Source organism: Vigna unguiculata, unplaced genomic scaffold, assembly GCF_004118075.2.
Source record: "Vigna unguiculata cultivar IT97K-499-35 unplaced genomic scaffold, ASM411807v1 contig_124, whole genome shotgun sequence".
NCBI lineage: Eukaryota > Viridiplantae > Streptophyta > Magnoliopsida > Fabales > Fabaceae > Vigna > Vigna unguiculata.
In genome coordinates this window covers 7,221-31,892 of record NW_021010829.1, presented here as the reverse complement: position 1 = coordinate 31,892, position 24,672 = coordinate 7,221, and the positions used below count along the sequence as shown (strand labels likewise).

The 24,672-nt window shown below is 29.7% G+C and overlaps 1 protein-coding gene across 1 annotated transcript; it reads right to left on the bottom strand.

The window, feature by feature from the left end:
- Positions 1 to 1,549: 1,549 nt before the first annotated feature.
- LOC114171174 (guanine nucleotide-binding protein-like 3) lies at positions 1,550 to 19,947 on the bottom strand. Its single transcript, XM_028056381.1, has 6 exons — positions 19,906 to 19,947; positions 15,561 to 15,791; positions 15,134 to 15,218; positions 4,419 to 4,663; positions 1,762 to 1,845; positions 1,550 to 1,606 (listed from the first exon to the last, which is right to left on the bottom strand). Exons 1-6 carry the CDS (start codon positions 19,945 to 19,947, stop codon positions 1,550 to 1,552), a joined length of 744 nt encoding a protein of 247 aa, XP_027912182.1.
- Positions 19,948 to 24,672: the final 4,725 nt, after the last annotated feature.

The window sequence follows — 24,672 nt, the reverse complement described above, 5'->3', positions numbered from 1 at the left end:
AGTAATATATATCGAAAACTAAGATATCTAAACTAGCCTAAAAAGTGTGGGCAATCAAAAAGTGTATTTAAACAAAAATTGTATATATCCAACCTCTCTGAGTACACTGCTTGAAAAAACACAAATTTCAAATTGCTCCCTCAGTTAAGGCGAACTGAACTGCACTGTTTTTTTTCTAATAAACTGAATTGAACTGAACTGCACTATAATATGAACTGAACTGTTTTATGAACTGCACTACATTTGAGCTGAGCTGCACTATTTTTGAACTGAACTACACTATTTTTTAACTGAACTGCACTACTTTTGAACTTAACTACATTGTTTTTGAACCAAATTGCACTGATTTTGAACTGAATTGCACTAATTTTGAACTGAATTGCATTATTTTTGAACCGAATTGCACTGATTTTGAATCAATTGCTCTATTTTTGGTTCCTATGTTGCTAGTATATTTTAGTTTATAACTTGGAATTGCACTTCCTAAATATATATCTTAATTATAAACGAAAATATAATTTGGTTGGATATTAATTATTGTTTAAAATGACTTGAGATTCTATTATTATTAATTTGTATTTAGAATGATTATAAATTTAATAAGAGAGGGTCCAACCTAAGTTCAAATAAGTTATTAAAAAAATGGTTTGAACTCACGCTAATGACAACACAAGCATTTAAATATTAAATTGGAAGTGAAAGCCAGATCCACGCTACTGGCAACATAGGTAAATGTGTCAAAAAATGAAAGAGTCACTTTTCAATGGGATAGGCCGTCTCTTTTTGAGTCCGCTCTTATTCGCACGCAAATTTTGGATAGCGTCCATTTTTGGATTTTGGAAGGGTTATATTGGGACTCTAATAACTTGATTTCTTGTAGTGATGGTTTAAAAACTATTTAATTAAAAAGATATTAGATATATGTCATTAAATATTATGAGATATTGTTAAAAGATGTTAAATATTTTGATGTGACCATTAATTATTTAAAAAGTATTTATTTAGAAATTTATTATAAGAAACGTAATGGTTTATTGTTTTAAAAGATTTATTTTATTTAAATGATGTTTTAGAATATGAAAGATAAGAGATTAGTTTGAAGGATATATAAAGTAATTATTGCACTATAAATGAGTTATATATGAGGATTATTTGTTAAATGGATTTAATGAAAAGATATACGATTTCTTATGTGGGTGAATATGGTTATATACAAGAGATTTAAAAAGATTTCCTAAGAAATAGAAAAAGAAAGGTAGGAAAATATGTATATGATCTTTTAGAGTTATTAGAAAGACAACACAAATGCACACCTCTGGTCTTTGCAGCATTATAAAAATCATTAGTATTTTTATTAGAATCCTCTAGCAACTTTGAGTCATATTCCTCCTCTAGCAAGCCCAATTTCCTTTTACGAGCCTCAAACAAGTAATGAATAGTAAGTTCCTAACTCCAAGGAAAACAGAAATCACAAAGGACTGTTTTTCTTCATAGCAACAGTCAATCTTCACTGATACAATAATACAAACACATTTTAATTTACCAACAGTCAAGCGCCCTCATTATCTTCTGTCATATATCTTTCTTCCTGTCCATGAAGAACTTTCTACAGGAACAAGGTTTACATAAAACTTCTACCGACATTTTTTATTTATTCATTCATTTAGCTGATCATGTAACATAACAAATCATAATAAACATAATCAACCAACGATGGAAATAATTCATGAAATGGGAGTTGAATAATGATAAAACAATTACCCTCTCCTTGCGTTCGGCTTTCTTTTGCTCCAATTCCTTAATGGCCTTCGTCCTTCGAGCTTCAAGGGCTTTGAGTTCATGTTCCTTAAAAGGCCAATTGTTGGGAATACCAGGATCCTTCTCAACTTTATTTTTCCCACTCAGCCTAAGCTTCTTCGCTACCTTCCCTTTTTTCTATTGTGCTCTTTCACCTTCCGTATCACCTTGTACTTCTTCTTCAACGAAACCCTCTTACTCTTAATCTCTGCAACCCAAAAAGTTCACAACAATAATAAAAAAATAAACAATTAAAATCATTGCACACTACTGATATCAAAGAACAGGGATTGGGTTTTCTTACTCTTGCTCTTCATCACCATTTTGTGTTCTCTACCTTCACAAGAGAAAAAGAGATGAGAACGATAATCCACGTCAAAAGTAGTAGAAAACGGAAAGAAGAAGGGAAAAGATTTGAAGAGGCTCTGGAGCGAGCAAATAGAGAAGAGGGTGAAGGAGTTTGTTGTATATTGTTATCAAATTTTAGAAGGTAAAATTAGATAATCAACATATTAAATTTGATATTCAATAAAATTTGTTTTAGTATTCTAAAAAAAAAATTTTATATCCTCATCTTTTAATTTGATATACTAAAATAATGAATTTTAATATGCCTAGATTTTTTTATAAGAAAATATAATTACTTAAATATATTATAAAAAAACTATATTGTAACAAAAAATTTAGGAGTGGTTTTCTTAGGCTAACTTAAGTTGAATTTGTTAATATTTAGAGATTAAATAACACGTGTTTTTTGATAAATACTAGTTAGTAGTAAGGTTTCAATTTATAAAGTTTTTATTCTTATAGTTTAGTACATATTTAGCTTCTACAATTTAATTTTATTAAAATATAAAGTAATATATATTCAAAACTAAGATATCTAAACTAGCGTAAAAAGTGTGCGCAATCCAAAAGCGTATTTAAACCTAAAAATTGTATATATCCAACCTCTCTGACTACACTGCTTGAAAAATCACAAATTTCAAATTGCTCCCTCAGTTAAGGCGAACTAAACTGCACTGTTTTTTTTTTCTAATAAACTGAATTAAACTGAACTGCACTATAATATCAACTTAACTGTTTTATGAACTGCACTACATTTGAGCTGAGCTGCACTATTTTTGAACTGAACTACACTATTTTTAACTGAACTGCACTACTTTTGAACTTAACTACATTGTTTTTGAACCAAATTGCACTGATTTTGAACTGAATTGCACTAATTTTGAACTGAATTGCACTATTTGTGAACCGAATTGCACTGATTTTGAATCAATTGCTCTATTTTTGGTTCCTATGTTGCTAGTATATTTTAGTTTATAACTTGGAATTGCACTTCCTAAATATATATCTTAATTATAAATGAAAATATAATTTGGTTGGATATTAATTATTGTTTAAAATGACTTGAGATTCTATTATTATTAATTTGTATTTAGAATGATTATAAATTTAATAAGAGAGGGTCCAAACCTAAGTTCAAATAAGTTATTAAAAAAATGGTTTGAACTCACGCTAATGACAACACAAGCATTTAAATATTAAATTGGATGTGAGAGCCAGACCCACGCTACTAGCAACATAGGTAAATGTGTCAAAAAATGAAAGAGTCACTTTTCAATGGGATAGGCCGTCTCTTTTTTGAGTCCGCTCTTATTCGCACGCAAATTTTGGATAGCGTCCGTTTTCGGATTTTGGAAGGGTTATATTGGGACTCTAATAACTTGATTTCTTGTAGTGATGGTTTAAAAATTACTTAATTAAAAAGATATTAGATATATGTCATTAAATATTATGAGATATTGTTAAAAGATGTTAAATATTTTTAAGTGACCATTAATTATTTAAAAAGTATTTATTTAGAAAGTTATTATAAGAAACGTAATGGTTTATTATTTTAAAAGATTTATTTTATTTAAATGATGTTTTAGAATATGAAAGATAAGAGATTAGTTTGAAGGATATATAAAGTAATTATTGCACTATAAATGAGTTATATATGAGGATTATTTGTTAAATGGATTTAATGAAAAGATATACGATTTCTTATGTGGGTGAATATGGTTATATACATGAGATTTAAAAAGATTTCCTAAGAAATAGAAAAAGAAAGGTAGGAAAATATGTATATGATATTTTAGAGTTATTAGAAAGACAACACAAATGCACACCTCTGGTCTTTGCAGCATTATAAAAATCATTAGTATTTTTATTAGAATCCTCTAGCAACTTTGAGTCATATTCCTCCTCTAGCAAGCCCAATTTCCTTTTACGAGCCTCAAACAAGTAATGAATAGTAAGTTCCTAACTCCAAGGAAAACAGAAATCACAAAGGACTGTTTTTCTTCATAGCAACCGTCAATCTTCACTGATACAATAATACAAACACATTTTAATTTACCAACAGTCAAGCGCCCTCATTATCTTCTATCATATATCTTTCTTCCTGTCCATGAAGAACTTTCTACAGGAACAAGGTTTACATAAAACTTCTACCGACATTTTTATTTATTCATTCATTTAGCTGATCATGTAACATAACAAATCATAATAAACATAATCAACCAACGATGGAAATAATTCATGAAATGGGAGTTGAATAATGATAAAACAATTACCCTCTCCTTGCGTTCGGCTTCCTTTTGCTCCAATTCCTCAATGGCCTTCGTCCTTCGAGCTTCAAGGGCTTTGAGTTCATGTTCCTTAAAAGGCCAATTGTTGGGAATACCAGGATCCTTCTCAACCTTATTTTTCCCACTCAGCCTAAGCTTCGTCGCTTCCTTCCCTTTTTTTCTATTGTGCTCTTTCACCTTCCGTATCACCTTGTACTTCTTCTTCAACGAAACCCTCTTACTCTTAATCTCTACAACCCAAAAAGTTCACAACAATAATAAAAAAATAAACAATTAAAATCATTGCACACTACTGATATCAAAGAACAAGGATTGGGTTTTCTTACTCTTGCTCTTCATCACCATTTTGTGTTCTCTACCTTCACAAGAGAAAAAGAGATGAGAACGATAATCCACGTGAAAAGTAGTAGAAAACGGAGAGAAGAAGGGAAAAGATTTGAAGAGGCTCTGGAGCGAGCAAATAGAGAAGAGGGTGAAGGAGTTTGTTGTATATTGTTATCAAATTTTAGAAGGTAAAATTAGATAATCAACATATTAAATTTGATATTCAATAAAATTTGTTTTAGTATTCTAAAACAAATTTTTATATCCTCATTTTTTAATTTGATATACTAAAGTAATGAATTTTAATATGCCTAGATTTTTTTTATAAGAAAATATAATTACTTAAATATATTATAAAAAAACTATATTGTAACAAAAAATTTAGGAGGGGTTTTCTTAGGCTAACTTAAGTTGAATTTGTTAATATTTAGAGATTAAATAACACGTGTTTTTTGATAAATACTAGTTAGTAGTAAGGTTTCAATTTATAAAGTTTTTATTCTTATAGTTTAGTACATATTTAGCTTCTACAATTTAATTTTATTAAATATAAAGTAATATATATTCAAAACTAAGATATCTAAACTAGCGTAAAAAGTGTGCGCAATCCAAAAGTGTATTTAAACCTAAAAATTGTATATATCCAACCTCTCTGACTACACTGCTTGAAAAATCACAAATTTCAAATTGCTCCCTCAGTTAAGGCGAACTAAACTGCACTGTTTTTTTTTATCTAATAAACTGAATTAAACTGAACTGCACTATAATATCAACTGAACTGTTTTATGAACTGCACTACATTTGAGCTGAGCTGCACTATTTTTGAACTGAACTACACTATTTTTTAACTGAACTGCACTACTTTTGAACTTAACTACATTGTTTTTGAACCGTTTTTCAACCAAATTGCACTGATTTTGAACTGAATTGCACTAATTTTGAATTGAATTGCACTATTTTTGAACCGAATTGCACTAATTTTGAATCAATTGCTCTATTTTTGAACTAAAAAATAGTTTACCTGAACTAAATTTAACTAAATCTTATTTGTTATATCTAATTACACTGAATTGAATTGTACTTGCAATATGAATTGAACTGACTACTATATACCATATCATATTTTTGAACTGTACTATTTTTTTACTGAACTACACTAATTTTGAATCGAACTACAATATTTTTGAATCGAAATGATTGTGAACGGTTTTTGAGTTACTTAAATAACTTATTCAACTAAACATTGCATCTCAATTAAGAAACTAGGTAGTATTTACCTACTTCATTCATAATATAGGTTCTCGTAAACAAAAAAAAAGACATAAAATTAAGTAAATAGTAAATAGGAAAAATTTATCTTTACATAAAAATATAGATTTTCCTATAAACCACAAAATCAAAAAATTAATACATCTCCAAATATCTTGTTTGTGATTATGTGGTTTGTGGATTATCACGAAACCATTAAAGCATAGCTTAGAGACATTAAACTAAAAAGTTGTGGAAAAAAATATATCAGTCACTTCCAAAAATGGATTTTTTTAGTCAGAGTTCATGTATCCATCTCTTAAAGAGGAAAAATAAAATCTACCAACCAAAGTGTAAGGTGAGAAGTGTTTTTTTTTAAGTATAGACTTGAACTTCTCAACATCTACGAGACTATTGATTTCTATAAAGTTTTTTTAAAATAATTAAAATTAACTATTTTGTAAATTAATTTATGAAAATTTTATCAAGTTTTGAAAAGAAATAGTAGTGAAATTAAGTATCAATAAGTTATAAGAATGTTATCACATTTTTAACTCAAGATAATTAGTTTCGATTTTTTTTGTTCAACAACTTATATTGACACAAACAATTTTTTTCCATGTAATATTATATTTTAATTTTTAATTTACATATACATAATTTAGTTTATATATAAATTTCATTTTTCTTAAAAATCTTATGAAAAAAAACACGAAATGGGATGTAGGGTTAATAAGTTAACGATAAATGATGCGTGGTTTTAACTTTTTATTTTGGCCTCTTTGAAAAAAAAAATATGCTAACTCTCATATTTGTGTCGTAGTACAGTGATGATCGAAAAAGAGATGGGATTGGTACCATAAAAAAGAAGAATAAAACACACAGGTCACACAATTAATTGCATTGAAATACAAGAAGTTCAGTTTTTTTAAACTAAACTACAAAATAATACAGTACAGTTTTCATTGACAATAGTTTAATTCTTTTAGTATAATATAGTACAGATAACTTATAGTTCAGTGCAATTAGAATAACTTTGCTCAGCCCTAACATTTGTGATAGTTTTAGGGTTCTATGAGTCCAGTGTTGACACAATATTAATAGTATTATACTGTAGTTATATGAATGAGTTCTTCAAATATTTGAAGGAGATAAAATTAATACATGATTTAACCAAAAAATTTCCATTGGTATCAGAATAATATTTTTTTTATTTAATGTTGCTGATTTGTTATTATTTTTAGAATTGAATACATTTAATGGGTATTAAATGTTGTGGACTGTTTTTATTTTTCGAAATGTTGATATATATATATATATATTCTAAGCTGTGAATCAGAAAAGTTTCAGATTTATGTATCTTCTATTTCGTCGTATATTAGTAGAAGCATGATCCATTATATGTACATAATAAATATATAAATATATACGAATATGTTTCTGTTATGTTTTATAGCATATATTTAATGTTAGGGATGATAACTATATATACTGAAATGACTGGGAGTGAAATCCGTCAAATGTAACTATCAAATAATATTATAATATTATTTGGAAATTTTAGGAAGGTTCGGTTATTTTTATTTTTTCATTCATAATATTATTATTAATAATATGATTACTAATGGGGATTAAATTAATAAATAAAATTATGTATAAATTATATATATATATATATATATATATATATATATATATATATATTACAATAACTAATGATTTAATTTAATAACTAATTATACAATTGTATAAATATTTATATATAGATACTAATAATATGATTTTATACGATCAAATTCATGTTTTAAAATATTAATTTAATTTTGTACAGTTTTAAAATATTTTTAATTTTGTATAAAATGCATTCTAGAAATTTCATTTTGAGGACGAAAAATTTATTTGTTAAGAGAATAAGAGATCCAAAAAATTATAATAATTATAAAAATAAATAAATGAGATTAAATAAATATTTAAAGTAAAAGACAAAATGGTTTAAAATTTATTTAATTAAAAATATACTAGATATACGTCGTTAAATATTATGAGATACTGTTAAAAGATGTTAAATATTTTTAAGTGACCATTAATTATTTAAAAAGTATTGATTTAGAAAGTTATTATAAGAAACGTAATGGTTTATTATTTTCAAAGATTTATTTTATTTAAATGATGTTTTAGAATATGAAAGATAAGAGATTATTTTGAAGGATATATAAAGTAATTATTGCACTATAAATGAGTTATAAATGATGATTATTTGTTAAATGGATTTATTGAAAAGATATATTGTTACGTGGGTGAATATGGTTATATACATGAGATTTAAAAAGATTTCCTAAGAAATAGAAAAAGAAAGGTAAGAAAATATGTATATGATATTTTAGAGTTATTAGAAAGACAACATAAATGCACACCTCTGGTCTTTGTAGATGTCAACACCCAAATTCGTCCAGGTTATTAAAAAATTATTTCCAAAATATCCAAAAAAAAATAAGTGGTAATAAATTGTCTTAAAAAAATAATAAAATTGATTAAAAAGTTTTTCTTTAAATTTTTATTTTATTTTATTTTATTATTTATTATTTATTATTTTATTTTTAAATAATAATAAAAAAAAAAGAGATTTTGTTTTCAAATTAAAGATTGAATTAAAATAAATTCATTTGTTTTTACGTTTTCTTTATTTAATTAATTGAAATTTAAAAATTAAAAAAAAGGGAAAACAGTTTTGATTAATGGGAGGGAACAATTGATGTTTTGATAGCAGTAACTTCAATCAGTTTTTAAAGAACACGTTAATATAGAGGGAGGAAATGCCATTTTGAGGGGAGAAAAGGAGAAGATTCACTGTAATAGGATCTTCTCACAATTTTCGTCCAAAAAAGTTCATCCTCATATCAACATTAATTTACTCATCTCCATTTCAATTCAATTGAGAGCCATAACCCAGAAAAAAGATTCAAAGGTGTATATCCGACAATTCAACGACAACGATAATTAAAGAACAAACACAAGGGAACGAAAAAGATTTGCGCATAGCAGGTTATTTTTGTAATATTACTTTCATCTCCAACTTTGAAGTTAATAAACCACAATCAAAACTGAAATTGGACTGGAAAGGACGGGGTTTGAATAGAGAGAAAAGGGGTCACGGTGATGTGTGGTGTTGTGGAGTTGATGCTCTTTGGCGGCACGTTTTGATGGTGGATGTCTACGGTAATGGCTTGATAATATCGGAGTAGCACAATGTTGACCAGGCGGAAGAGAGACGCAAACATGGAGGCCATGTTGTGGTGCTCCGCGCATTTGAGAGAGGCGAAGCCGCCGTCACTGGAAGAACGATGATGGAGGCCGGCACCGTTGCTAGCCGCGTCGCCAGCGACTTGGCAGTGAGTAGCGTCTATGGTTGGTGCATCGTGAGGTAGAAGATGAAGTTGGGGAAGAAGAGTTTTAGGTGATGTGCTTTCTGGAAGAATAATTTGATTTAGGTTTAGGGTATTGGGTAGATTCTTTAATTCTTCGTGCACCCCCATAACTTAATTCACACACCTATGCAAATATGTTTTATAATTGGACGATTTGTTTTTATTTTCTTTACTTGATGCACTCCAAAATGTAATAACCCCACACCCGGTACATTTAGTTTTATTTCACCTTATGTACCCGCGTTTTCACTTAGCACACACCCTACTCTTTAATTTCCTTTTTAGGCTAGGATGTGTTTATGATGAGTTCAAATGTTTGCCCTCATTTAATATTTAAATTTGGGGATTTAATTGAATTTTCTGTGCTTAAAGATTGATTTAATTAGGATTTGTGATTATTGGATTTATTGAGTAAGTTTGGTAAAAGTGGCGTAAAAATTGATTTTAGTTGCATAAAATATTATTGGATATTCTAACGTTTGTTAATGCAGCTAGAATTTATTTTTGGTCATTAATAGTGTGGATTTAAAATATTCAAAGTTACAAAATAAGTCCAAAATCAGAAAATTCTGGAAAAGAATAAATCAGAAGCTAAATGCACCCCAGATTTTATTTGCACACTCCTTCTAAAGTGGACCACCAAAAACCTGTTCTGCACCCCCATTTTTCACTAAGTTGCACCCCTCCTACCACTTAAACTCCACTCAACCAGATCATGCCATGTGGCAATCCCCACTTTTTAAAATTAGCCAACTAGAACAAGCCACGTGTCATAATCCTCCACTCACCAAATTGACCACTCAGATCTTGCCACGTCATCATCTCCTCCATCTTAGTCATGAAACCCTAACCCTAATTTTCTTCTCTCCTAACCCTAAATAAGAGAGGCAGAATTGGAAATTGGACAGAAATTAAGTTGCTAATTAATTAAATAAAAATAAAAGATTTTAGCAACTGACAGATAAAGCCCAAAGTCCAGTTAAAGCCTATATAAAGAGACTTAAGGGAGCAGAAGACTGACACAACTTAGACACTTAGAACTCTCTGGTTTTGGCAGATACCGTCTCCACCACATCTCTCATTCTCTCTTTTATTTTTCTTTCCTTCATATCATCATGTATTCCATCAAAGCCATGGAGGGCTAAGCTTTTAGGGTTGATTCCACTGTAATTTCTTAAATGGATTCTGAGGTTAGATGAATTTATGTGTTTGTTATTTTGATTATTGTTGTGGTTTTTGTTTATCTATGTCCTTTGCTACTTAATCGAATAGAAAATAATGATTTTAAATCTACATGCATGCTAATCATATGAGTTAAAAGGTTTTTAAATTAAATTGAGATTTACTTTGATTTTATTTAGAAACTTTCATTTGATTAAATAAGTTTTTGCCAATAATTGAGACTTTACTTTGATTAGTGGTAATTACTTTAACTAAAATTAGTCAAGACATTACTTTGATTAATTAAGTTTTCTATTTGGTGAAGAAATAAAGGAATAGACATGATTAGGCATAGTAAAATTAATTGAGACTGTACTTTGATTGAATTTACTATGGACAACCTAACAATTCTCACTTTTAATTGAGAATGTACTTTGATTAAAAGTGAGGATGCCAACAAATGAATTGAGTCTTTACATTGATTGATTTGTAAATCAACAACAATAATTAATTTAGCAATAATCTCTAGATAACCAATGAAGAATCTTATTTAGAAAAAGCAGTGGAATTGACCTATTTACTATTACTGTGTTTACAATCTTCCGTGTCATTTTCTTTGCACATCAAAATCCCCCTATTTTTATAGTTGCTAGTTTTAATTGCAGTTTTAAGAATCAAATATTTGAGATCAATTCTGTATTCGTTGTGAGACGACTCAGGGTTATCTTAACCCTAACTATTTTGTTCACTACTAACTGGCAATACTGAAGTTGCTAAAGTAGTGGTAATTTGATCGCCTAACGACAGCGATATCAAATTTGGCACCGTTGCCGGTGAGTACGGTTAGTATTTCTTTTATTTTGATTTTGTTTTTATTTATTTATTTTATTTTATTTTATTTTATTTTTTATTTTTATTTATTTATTTATTTTACGCATATACGTTTAATAGAGTTTGTTATTTTGTAGTCTTTAGTTTTCTTTAATATATTCCATGCAAAGTTCTATTTTTGTTTTGATTAAGAATTTCTTTTAAGAAATTTTTTGAGACTAGTTTGGAAAACTCTGTCTAGGAAAGACTTGGTATTTAAGTTGTCCACTGTGACGCACCTCTCTTTCCTGGGAGTAGACCCAACGGCATCTTAACTCATTTCTTTCTTGAAATCTTTCTCCAAAACAAGAATAGGAAGAAAAAAACACACAGGGAAACACTTTCAGGTGGACTACATAGTGCATGACTCGGGCCAATCCGGGTCAATTCTATCAACTTGATTCAGAACTTGAAAGGAACTTGCGTAAATCACGTAGGAGACTTGAACTCAGGTGTTCTACTAAAATAGCACCATCATCATCTGAACCTACCACTGAAAGTGTACCACTAGAATCACCTCCGGTGATTAACATATCTTCTGATCCATCACCTGAACCAGAAATTCAAGAAGATAGAATGGAAGAAAGAACAATAAGAAAGTTGGCTTCACCAGATGTAGCAATTACACAAAACATGTGCATCCAATATCCAGATGGAGAATGTGAGCTTAAGTCTGGACTAATCCATCTTCTACCTAAATTCCATGGATTAGCAGGAGAAGACCCATACCATCATTTGAAGGAATTTCATGTTGTTTGTTCATCCATGAGACCTACAATAGTGACAGAGGAACATATCAAGCTTAAGGTTTTTCCATTCTCATTGCAAGATGCCGCTAAGAATTGGTTATATTGCCTTCCACCAGGATCCATCAATACTTGGGAGACTCTGAAAAGATTATTTCTGGAAAAGTTTTTTCCAGCATCTAGAGTTGCTGCTATTCGCAAAGATATTTATGGGATAAGGCAACAAGAAAGAGAAAGTCTTCACGAGTATTGGGAAAGATTCAAAAGTTATGTGCTTCCTGTCCTCATCACCAAATAAACGAGCATCTCCTCATTCAGTACTTTTATGAGGGATTGAGTATCATGGATAGACAAATGATAGATGTTGCAAGTGGAGGGTCATTGGTGGACAAAACGCCAACAAATGCAAGTCAATTGATTGAAACTATGGCGTCGAACCATCAACAATTTTCCACAAGGTGTAATTCTATAACTCTATTGAAGGGAACCCATGGAGTAGAAGCTTCATATGTTGCAGATCACAAGAAAATAGAAGGGAAGTTGGATGACTTAGCGGCCATGGTAAGGACCTTGACAGACTTACAGAAAAAGCCTATCCCTTCTACCTTATGTGGAATTTGTGCTTCTGCTAATCATCCTACCGAGGCTTGTTCTATGTTAAAAGAGACAGGGACGTTAGACAATGAACAACCTCAGGCATATGCTGCAAACATCTATGGCAATAATAGACCACCTCGGCAGCAATACAACCATGATTTGTCCTCCAACAAGTACAACCCATATTGGAAGGAATATCCCAGCCAGAAATGGGGAAATCAACAGCCTCAACACCAACAAGTCTATGTTCCACCTCAACAGAGGCAACAACCACAACCAGCTGCAACCTCTGGTGACTCAAACATGGAAGCAATGATGAAAATGATGGCTGACATGATGAAGGGACAAATCAATGAGTTGAAATAGACAATGGACGCAACCAATCAAAACTTGCAAAACCAGATTGGACAAATGGCAAATGAGTTAAATCAGATGAAGTCTCAACAAGGCTCGAGCAATTTGCCTGCACAAATTGTAATCAACCCGCGAAATGTAAGTGCTATTACTTTAAGATCGGGTAAGCAAATACAGGGCCTTGGGGATGCCCAAGAAGATGAAGATAAGGACAATGAAGTTGTACCTAATGATGAAAGAGGAAGATCAGATGAAGCAACACAAGCAACATCTGAAATACCTGCACCCAGTGATAACTCTAGGTTGCTAAAGTAGTTGCTAATTTGTTAATGCAGCTGGAATTTATTTTTGGTCATTAGTTTACATTATGCACCATGTATTTCTTCTATGTGCACCTCATTCCTATGTGTGGAATTTTTCTCATTGCACCCACATATTTACTTATGCACTTTCATTTGCTATTTCCAATTTTACCTTTTTATTTTATTAAATATCACATCTCAATCATATCATTTTCAAAAATAATAAAAAATATTTTAAATTGAAATAAAAATTAAAATAATTTTCAAAATTAATAAAAATAAGAATAAATAAAATTTAAAATATTTTTTTTCTTTTAGTGTCTAATCGACTGTTCGCGTCGCACGATACTTCTTTTCAAAAACAAGAATTATAAAAATAGTTTTAGTGTCTAATCGACCGCTCGCGTCGCACGCCACTTCTTTTTAAAATACAACAATTATAAAAAAATAATTTTGGTGTTTAATCGACCGTCCGCGTCACACGACACTCCTTTTTAAAATACAAAATTATTAAAATGATTTTGGTGTTTAATCGACCGCTTACGCACGACACTCCTTTTTCAAATACAAAATTATTAAAATGATTTTGGTGTCTACTCGACCGCTCGCGTCGCATGACACTCCTTTTCAAAATATCAAAAATCATAGAAATATTTTGGTGTCAACCTGGCCGCACGCGTCGCATGACATTTATTTTCAAAAATGTCAAAAGACAAATTTAAGAATTAAATATTTTAATCAAGTTTTATCAAGAACTACGTGATCCTTGATTCTCTATTATGAATGGAGATACGTAGGAGCAGGGCAAGTCCTTGTCAGGCTCACTTTCCAAAAATCAAAAGGTTTTCCAAATCATTTTCAAATAGTTTTATAAAGAATTATGTAGCCCTGATTTTTCTTTTTTAATGAGAATATGTAGTCCTGAATTACGTAGCCCTGAATTAACCCTTGTCGGGGGTCCCTTTCACTCAAAAAATGATTTTGTTCAAAATTTTTTCTTATTTATGGGAAAAATAAATATTTAAATAAACACATCTCTTTTGCAAATTTAATTAAGGGTTAAATATGTTTTTGGTCCCTTAAGTTTCAGCGAAATTTGGAATTAGTCCCTCATCAAAACTTTTGACCAATTTAATCCTTCATCTTTCAAAATGTATAAATTTAGTCCTTTTAACCAAATTTTGTTAAGTTTATTTGACGTTTCAAGCGCATTTCATGATAGTATTTAAATTATTTACACTGTTTGACACATCTTTGCTTCCATGTTAACTTAAATACTATCATAAAATGTGTTTGAAACGTCAGATAAACTTAACAAAATTTGGTTAAAAGGACTAAATTCACGCATTTTGAAAGATGAAGGACTAAATTGGTATAAAGTTTTGATGAGGGACTAATTCCAAAATTGACTGAAACTTGAGGGACTAAAAACATATTTAACCCTTTAATTAAAGGTACCGCCTTTGGGTGGGCGCTGTAGGCTGCTAATACCTTCCCTACGCGTAACCGACTCTCGGACCCTAAATTTCGTTTTCGTAGACTTTATTTTATTCTTATGGTTTTCCATAGTTTTTGAGAATAAACTATGGTGGCGACTTCTAATCTCTTTTTCCAAATCCTTTCTTTTTTAGTAAATCATCCCGTCGCAATTTAGGTCGCGACAACAACATTACCAAAATCATTAGTATTTTTATTAGAATCCTCTAGCAACTTAGAGTCATCTTCGTCCTCTAGCAAGCCCAATTTCCTTTTACGAGCCTAAAACAAGTAATGAATAGTAAGTTCCTAACTCCAAGGAAAACAGAAATCACAAAGGACTATTTTTCTTCGTAGCAACAGTCAATCTTCACTGATACAATAATACAAAAACATTTTAATATACCAACAATCAAGCACCCTCATTATCTTCTATCATATATCTTTCTTCCTGTCCATGAAGAACTTTCTACAGGAACAAGGTTTACATAAAACTTCTACCGAAATTTTTTATTTATTCATTCATTTAGTTGATCATGTAACATACCAAATCATAATAAACATAATCAACCAACGATAGAAATAATTCATGAAATGGGAGTTGAATAATGATAAAACAATTACCCTCTCCTTGTGTTCGGCTTTCTTTTGCTCCAATTCCTCAATGGCCTCCGTTCTTCGAGCTTCAAGAACTTTGAGTTCCTGTTCCTTAAAAGGCCAATTGTTGGGAATACAAGGATCCTTCTCAACCTTATTTTTCCCACTCAGCCTAAGCTTCTTCGCTTCCTTCGCTTTTTTTCTATTGTGCTCTTTCACCTTCCGTATCACCTTGTACTTCTTCTTCAACGAAACCCTCTAACTCTAAATCTCTGCAACCCAAAAAGTTCACAACAATAATAAAAAAATAAACAATTAAAATCATTGCACACTATTGATATCAAAGAACATGGATTGGGTTTCTTACTCTTGCTCTTCATCACCATTTTGTGTTCTCTACCTTCACAAGCGAAAAATAGATGAGAACGATAATCCACGTCAAAAGTAGTAGAAAACAGAGAGAAGAAGGGAAAATATTTGAAGAGGCTCTAGAGCGAGCAAATAGAGAAGAGGGTGAAGGAGTTTGTTGTATATTGTTATCAAATTTTAGAAGGTAAAATTAGATAATCAACATATTAAATTTGATATTCAATAAAATTTGTTTTAGTATTCTAAAATAAATTTTTTATATCCTCATCTTTTAATTTGATATACTAAAATAATGAATTTTAATATGCCTAGTTTTTTTTATAAGAAAATATAATTACTTAAATATATTATAAAAAAACTATAATGTAACAAAAAATTTAGGAGGGGTTTTCTTAGGCTAACATAAGCTGAATTTGTTAATATTTTGAGCTTAAATAACACGTGATTTTTGATAAATACTAGTTAGTAGTAAGGTTTCAATTTATAAAGTTTTTATTGTTATAATTTAGTACATATATAGCTTCTACAATTTAATTTTATTAAAATATAAAGTAATATATATCCAAAACTAAGATATCTAAACTAGCCTAAAAAGTGTGGGCAATCCAAAAGTGTATTTAAACCTAAAAATTGTATATATCCAACCTCTCTGACTACACTGCTTGAAAAAACACAAATTTCAAATTGCTCCCTCAGTTCAGGAGAACTAAACTGCACTGTTTTTTTTCTAATAAACTGAATTGAACTGAACTGCACTATAATATGAACTAAACAGCTATAAACTGAACTGTTTTATGAACTACACTACATTTGAGCTAAGCTGCACTATTTTTGAACTGAACTACACTATTTTTTAACTAAACTGCACTACTTTTGAACTTAACTACAATGTTTTTGAACCGTTTTTGAACCAAATTGCACTGATTTTGAACTGAATTGCACTATTTTTGAACCGAATTGCACTGATTTTGAATCAATTGCTCTATTTTTGAACTAAAAAAATAGTTTACCTGAACTGAATTTAACTAAATATTATTTTGTTATATCTAACTGCACTAAACTGAATTGTAAGTGCAATATGAATTAAACTGACTACTATATACCATATCATATTTTTGAACTGTACTATTTTTGAACCGAACTACACTAATTTTGAATCGAACTACAATGTTTTTGAATCGAAATGATTGTGAACGATTTTTGAGTTACTTAAATAACTTATTCAACTAAACATTGCATCTCAATTAAGAAACTAGGTAGTATTTACCCACTTCATTCATAATATAGGTTCTCGTAAACAAAAAAAAAGACATAAAACTAAGTAAATAGTAAATAGGAAAAATTTATCTTTACTTAAAAATATAGATTTTCCTATAAAAAACAAAATCAAAAAATTAATACATCTCCAAATATCTTGTTTGTGATTATGTGGTTTGTGGATTATCACAAAACCATTAAAGCATAGCTTAGAGACATTAAAGTAAAAAGTTGTGAAAAAAAAATATCAGTCACTTCCAAAAATGATTTTTTTTAGTCAGAGTTCATGTATCCATCTCTTAAAGAGGAAAAATAAAATCTATCAACCAAAGTGTAAGGTGAGAAGTGTTTTTTTTTAAGTATAGGCTTGAACTTCTCCACATCTACGAGACTATTGATTTCTATAAAGTTTTTTTAAAATAATTAAAATTAACTATTTTGTAAATTAATTTATGAAAATTTTATCAAGTTTTGAAAAGAAATAGTAGTGAAATTAAGTATCAATAAGTTATAAAAATGTTATCACATTTTTAACTCAAGATAATTAGTTTCGATTTTTTTTTTGTTCAACAACTTATACTGACACAAACAATTTTTTTCCATGTAATATTATATTTTAATTTTTAATTTACATATACATAATTTAGTTTATACATAAATTTCATTTTTCTTAAAAATCTTATGAAAAAAAAAACACGAAATGGAATGTAGGGTTAATAAGTTAAGGATAAATGATGCATGGTTTTAACTTTTTATTTTGGCCTCTTTGAAAAAAAATTATGCTAACTCTTATATTTGGTACCATAAAAAGAAGAATAAAACACACAGTTCATACAATTAATTGCACTGAAATACAAGAAGTTTAGTTTTTTTAAACTAAACTACAAAATAATACAATACAGTTTTCATTGACAATAGTTTAATTCTTTTAGTATAATATAGTACAAATAACTTATAATTCAGTGCAATTAGAATAACTTTGCCCAGCCCTAACATTTGTGATAGTTTTAGGGTTCTACGAGTCAAGTGTTGACACAATATTAATAGTATTATACTGTAGTTATATGAATGAGTTCTTCAAATATTTGAAGGAGATAAAACTAATACATGATTTAACCAAAAAATTTCGATTGGTATCAGAATAATATTTTTTTTTGTCTATTTAATGTTGTTGATTTGTTATTATTTTTAGAATTGAATAGATTTAATGGGTATTAAATGCTGTGGACTTTTTTATTTTTTGAAATATTGATATATATATATATATATATATATATATATATATATATATATATATATATATATATTCTAAGCTGTGAATCGGAAAAGTTTCAGATTTATGTATCTTCTATTTCGGCGTGTATTAGTAGAAGCATGATCCATTATATGTACATAATAAATATATAAATATATACGAATATGTTTCTATTATGTTTTATAGCATATATTTAATGTTAGGGATGATGACTATATATACTGAAATGACTGAGAGTGAAATCCGTCAAACGTAACTATCAAATTATTAATAAGATGATTACTAATAGTGATTAAATTAATAAATAAAATTTGTGTATAAATTATATATATATATATATATATATATATTACAATAATTAATTATTTAATTTAATAACTAATTATACAATTGTATAAATATTTATATATAAATACTAATAATATGATTTTATACGATCAAATTCATGTTTTAAATTATTAATTGAATTTTGTGCAGTTTTAAAATATTTTGTATAAAATTCATTCTAAAAATTTATTTTTTAGGACGAAAAATTTATTTGTTAAGAGAATATGAAATCCCAAAAATTATAATAATTAGAAAAATTAATAAACGAGATTAAATAAATATTTAAAGTAAAAAAACAAAATGCAGTACAAGAATCACACAATTTAGCTTCCGTTGAGCTACGTTGGATTAGAGGTGAACATCATTAGAGTCGGTTAAAAAGCTTTTTAGTTGGCTTAACCGACACATGTTATATGAATTTTATTTTATTGAATAAAAATGTTAGGTGAGTGAGAAACAGCTAATATATGATGCAGCGTTTAACTTTCTACATCTTAAGCGTCGGTTTTAGGGACTCCATTATATATTTTAATATTCAATATTTAAGGAAAATCAAAATATTGATTAAAAAAAATAGTATATTTTTAAAACTTGAGGTTACAAGGAGGTTTCATTGTCTTAGCCATTTCACACCGTCCAATTGCTAACCCTAACCCATCGTTCAGTGCTAGAATTCGACTGAAGCTAAATAACTTCATGAATCAACCTCTAAAATTTGGTGTTGGCCCCTGATGTGCTACCAATAAAAATCCCTAATGTGCCCGGGACATTGAAGGTTGGGAGCTAGTAACTCTGCTCAATCAAAAGGGCAGGTTTCGCTCTGCTCCGCTTCTTTTTTTTCCCTTTTTTTCTCCAACCTTTTTTCTGTTTCCCATTTCCCCTTTCTTTCCAACCCTGATTTCAATTTCCTTTGCCACAACGATGAGTCCCAATGTAAAGCCCTAATTTTAGCTCCCTTTGTTACCGGTGACTCTCAAAGCAGAGGTGTGGTAAGCAACATCTCTAAAGTTAAGCAAGTCATGTGCTTTTATTACTTTCCCCTTCCATGTCTCTCGCTCTCTCACCCAAACTTGTCGTTTTTGTTTCTGGTTTTGACGATTTTAACAGAATGACGAAGGACTCATAGGAGCATTTCGCGTTTTGAAGTTAGCGAGAGCCTGATACCATTGTTCTGAGAGGTATGTCGTCGTCGTTCACTGAACCCATTCTAAATATTTACTATATCCTGCCTTTTTCTAGCTTGGCAGTTTTAGATTTTGTAGATTGGTCCTAGATTTCTCTACCCTTTTAAAAAGAAGTATGCCCTTTAAATTTATGGTTTATGTAGTTAGTTTTCCTTCTCTTGTTTGTGTAGTTTACATTGCATTATCATCAAAAGAATTGGATTATTTCCAATTCTGAGGATATATAATTATACCCTGTCATTGTTTTGGTTCCTATTGTTAAGTGATTCTATCATTTTGAGTCTTAGTACTTTAAGAAAGTAACAAAGTTATTTTATTGTAATTTTGTAAATGGCTCCTTGTATTTCTGATTAGTTCACATTTAGCACTAGAAACATCCATCAACATAGGTAAATTTGACAATTGGGAATTAGAATGTTTAAAGCATTGATGTTAATCTAATTTTTTTTTCTTTTCTACATTCGCAATTAAAGGATATGGTACTGATGTTTTCAGGTTCTTACAAGTAGAGCAGACCTTGCACAGGCTCCAGTACCTACAAGAAAGGACAAAGGCCATATCCTGACTTTGACACCATTTCAAAAGGGGTTTTATACCCCTTATATTGGAGGAGCAAGCTCAACTTCAACCTTTGCTTGGAACTTCCCAAGCTCCTATTTCCCTTGGTGGTAAATCCGATCAAAGATTTATTGGGGGCGGGGGGTTATGGTGATAGAACCTCTATAAGGCCTGTGTCAGCACCAACTGTGATGTAGTTGTTGAGGAAGAGAATGAAACCAAGGAGTGGATGGGTGGAACTAGGGGTTCATATTACCTTTGTGTGTCTTACTAATGGGAGAATTGATCTCAAAAGAATTTGCTTCAGGTATGTTAAGAAATCACCAGCCTTGATATGAATTATACAAAGAATATATACATATTATGAGGACTTATTATTATACAAAGAACACTTTGTGCATTGTATTTATTCTAATTATTTCTATTGTTTTTGCAGGTAATATAATTCTATCTTCCTGTGTTGTTCTGTCCAAGAGAATCTACTTTTAAAATATGTTTTTTTTTTCTCTTTTCTCATGTAATATTTATTAACACTTTTGGTTAGGTTTCATGAACTTTTCTGTCATTTTGAGATTTGTAATGGCACTTGTTCTTATATGTTGTTCTGTCATTTTGGTTAGGTTTTTATACACTTTTGAAGTGCAATGTTACTAGTATTTTGGTTCCTATGTTGCTAGTATATTTTAGTTAATAACTTGGAATTGCACTTCCTAAATATATATCTTAATTATAAATGAAAATATAATTTGGTTGGATATTAATTAATGTTTAAAATGACTTGAGATTCTATTATTATTAATTTGTATTTAGAATGATTAATTCTGATTGAGGCAATTGGTAATCAACGTCCACCAGTAGATTTGATAATAAATTTAATAAGAGAGGGTCCAACCTAAATTCAAATAAATTATTTAAAAAAAAAGGTTAGAACTCACGCTATTGACAACACAAACATTTAAATATTAAATTGGAAGTGAGGGTCAGACCCACGCTACTGGCAACATAGGTAAATGTGTCAAAAAATGAAAGAGTCACTTTTCAATGGGATAGGCCGTCTCTTTTTTGAGTCCGCTCTTATTCGCACGCAAATTTTGGATAGCATCGGTTTTTGGATTTTGGAAGGGTTTTATTGGGACTCTAATCACTTGATTTCTTGTAGTGATGGTTTAAAAATTATTTAATTAAAAAGATATTAGATATATGTCATTAAATATTACGAGATATTGTTAAAAGATGTTAAATACTTTTAAGTGACCATTAATTATTTAAAAAGTATTTATTTAGAAAGTTATTATAAGAAACGTAATGGTTTATTATTTTAAAAGATTTATTTTATTTAAATGATGTTTTAGAATATGAAAGATAAGAGATTATTTTGAAGGATATATAAAGTAATTATTGCACTATAAATGAGTATATATGATGATTATTTGTTAAATGGATTTATTGAAAAGATATACGATTTCTTACGTGGGTGAATATGGTTATATACAAGAGATTTAAAAAGAATTCCTAAGAAATAGAAAAAGAAAGGTAGGAAAATATGTATATGATATTTTAGAGTTATTAGAAAGACAACACAAATGCACACCTCTGGTCTTTGCAGCATTACCAAAATCATTAGTATTTTTTTAGAATCCTCTAGCAACTTAGGGTCATATTCCTCCTCTAGCAAGCTCAATTTTCTTCTACGAGCGTGAAACAAGTAAATATATTACAATAACTAATTATTTAATTTAATAACTAATTATACAATTGTATAAATATTTATATATAGATACTAATAATATGATTTTATACGATCAATTTCATGTTTTAATATTAATTTAATTTTGTACAGTTTTAAAATATTTTTAATTTTGTATGAAATGCATTCTAGAAATTTCATTTTTTAGGACAAAAAATTTATTTGTTAAGAGAATAAGAGATCCAAAAAATTATAATAATTATAAAAATAAATAAATGAGATTAAATAAATATTTAAAGTAAAAGACAAAATGGTTTAAAATTTATTTAATTAAAAATATATTAGATATATGTCATTAAATATTACGAGATATTGTTAAAAGATGTTAAATATTTTTAAGTGACCATTAATTATTTAAAAAAGTATTTATTTAGAAAGTTATTACAAGAAACGTAATGGTTTATTAATTTAAAAGATTTATTTTATTTAAATGATGTTTTAAAATATGAAAGATAAGAGATTATTCTGAAAGATATATAAAGTAATTATTACACTATAAATGAGTTATAAATGATGATTATTTGTTAAATGAATTTATTGAAAAGATATATTGTTACGTGGGTGAATATGGTTATATACATGAGATTAAAAAGATTTTCTAAGAAATAGAAAAAGAAAGGTAGGAAAATATGTATATGATATTTTAGAGTTATTAGAAAGATAAAACAAATGCACACCTCTGGTCTTTGCAACATTACCAAAATCATTAGTATTTTTTTAGAATCCTCTAGCAACTTAGAGTCATATTCCTCCTCTAGCAAGCCCAATTTTCTTCTACGAGCGTGAAACAAGTAATATATATTACAATAACTAATTATTTAATTTAATAACTAATTATACAATTGTATAAATATTTATATATAGATACTAATAATATGATTTTATACGATCAAATTCATGTTTTAAAATATTAATTTAATTTTGTACAGTTTTAAAATATTTTTAATTTTGTATAAAATGCATTCTAGAAATTTCATTTTTTAGGACGAAAAATTTATTTGTTAAGAGAATAAGAGATCCAAAAAATTATAATAATTATAAAAATAAATAAATGAGATTAAATAAATATTTAAAGTAAAAGACAAAATGGTTTAAATTTATTTAATTTAAAATATATTAGATATATGTTGTTAAATATTATGAGATATTGTTAAAAGATGTTAAATATTTTTAAGTGACCATTAATTATTTAAAAAGTATTTATTTAGAAAGTTATTACAAGAAACGTAATGGTTTATTAATTTAAAAGATTTATTTTATTTAAATGATGTTTTAAAATATGACAGATAAGAGATTATTTTGAAGGATATATAAAGTAACACTTGTGCAGAAATTGATTTTTACCTCGCCTTATATGCCTCGGTTGTCCAGGAACCAAATCATATAATGGCGCGGTGGCATTTTTGCAATTTCAGACAACTTTTATGCCTCGGTTCAGCTTAACACGAAGCAGAAGAGAGGTATAGGCTTCGGTTCGCCAAAAACCGGTGCCAAAGAAGGGTCATATGCTTCGGTTACACAGACCCGAAACCAAAAACCCACTAGTCGTTACCTCTTTGGCCTCAAGTGGGTCTGAATCGGTGCCAAATAGGGCTATATGCCTCGGTTCAATTAATAACCGAGGCCATATGCTTTATTTAGGGCACCAAATTCGCGAGCCCCCTTTCTCTTCTTCTTCCCTGCGCCCCTCTTTGCAACAGTACCCTTTCTCTTCTCCCTCTGGCATGGCTGTTTCAGGTGCGGTGGTGATGGTTGGATGCGCTGCTGCCTGTGCTTCTTCTTCTCCTGTGATGTGGCTGTGCGACGAAGATGGTGGAGTTGCGGTGGCTAATGCAGGTTCCATGGCTCGTTGACGCTGCTGTTGCGGGTTGTGTGTCGCGACGCAATGACGCTTTGCGTGAACGTTAATGGTGCAGATCAGTGTTGAAGCGTTGCGGAGAATGCGTCTTGCTCTCGCTGCTGCAATGGAGTTGTTGGTCGCAGTTGCAGATCTACGTAGCGTTGATGATGGTTTGAATCTGGCTCGCGTGCAGGCAGTGGATCTGTGTTGATGGTGAACATTGCAAGTGCTGCCTTGGTGGTTGCAGGTCCAAACAGTGTTGTTGCTATTGCAGAACGCAGGATGCTGTTGCGGTGCCAAAACTCGCGGTGATAGTGGTGCTGTTGAGCGTGACGTCGGCGAGGAAGCTTAACACTATGGCTCCGGTTCATTTAGAACCGAGGCATAAAAGGTACTCTATGGCTTCGAGTAACGACCGAGGCTAAAAGGGGTGCCTTTAGGCCTCGTCCCAATATGCCTCGGTTCCAGACCCGAGGCAAAATGAGGAAAATAACCGGGGCAAAAAGCCCTTACTGCACTAGTGTAATTATTGCCCTATAAATTAGTTATAAATGATGATTATTTGTTAAATGGATTTATTGAAAAGATATATTGTTACGTGG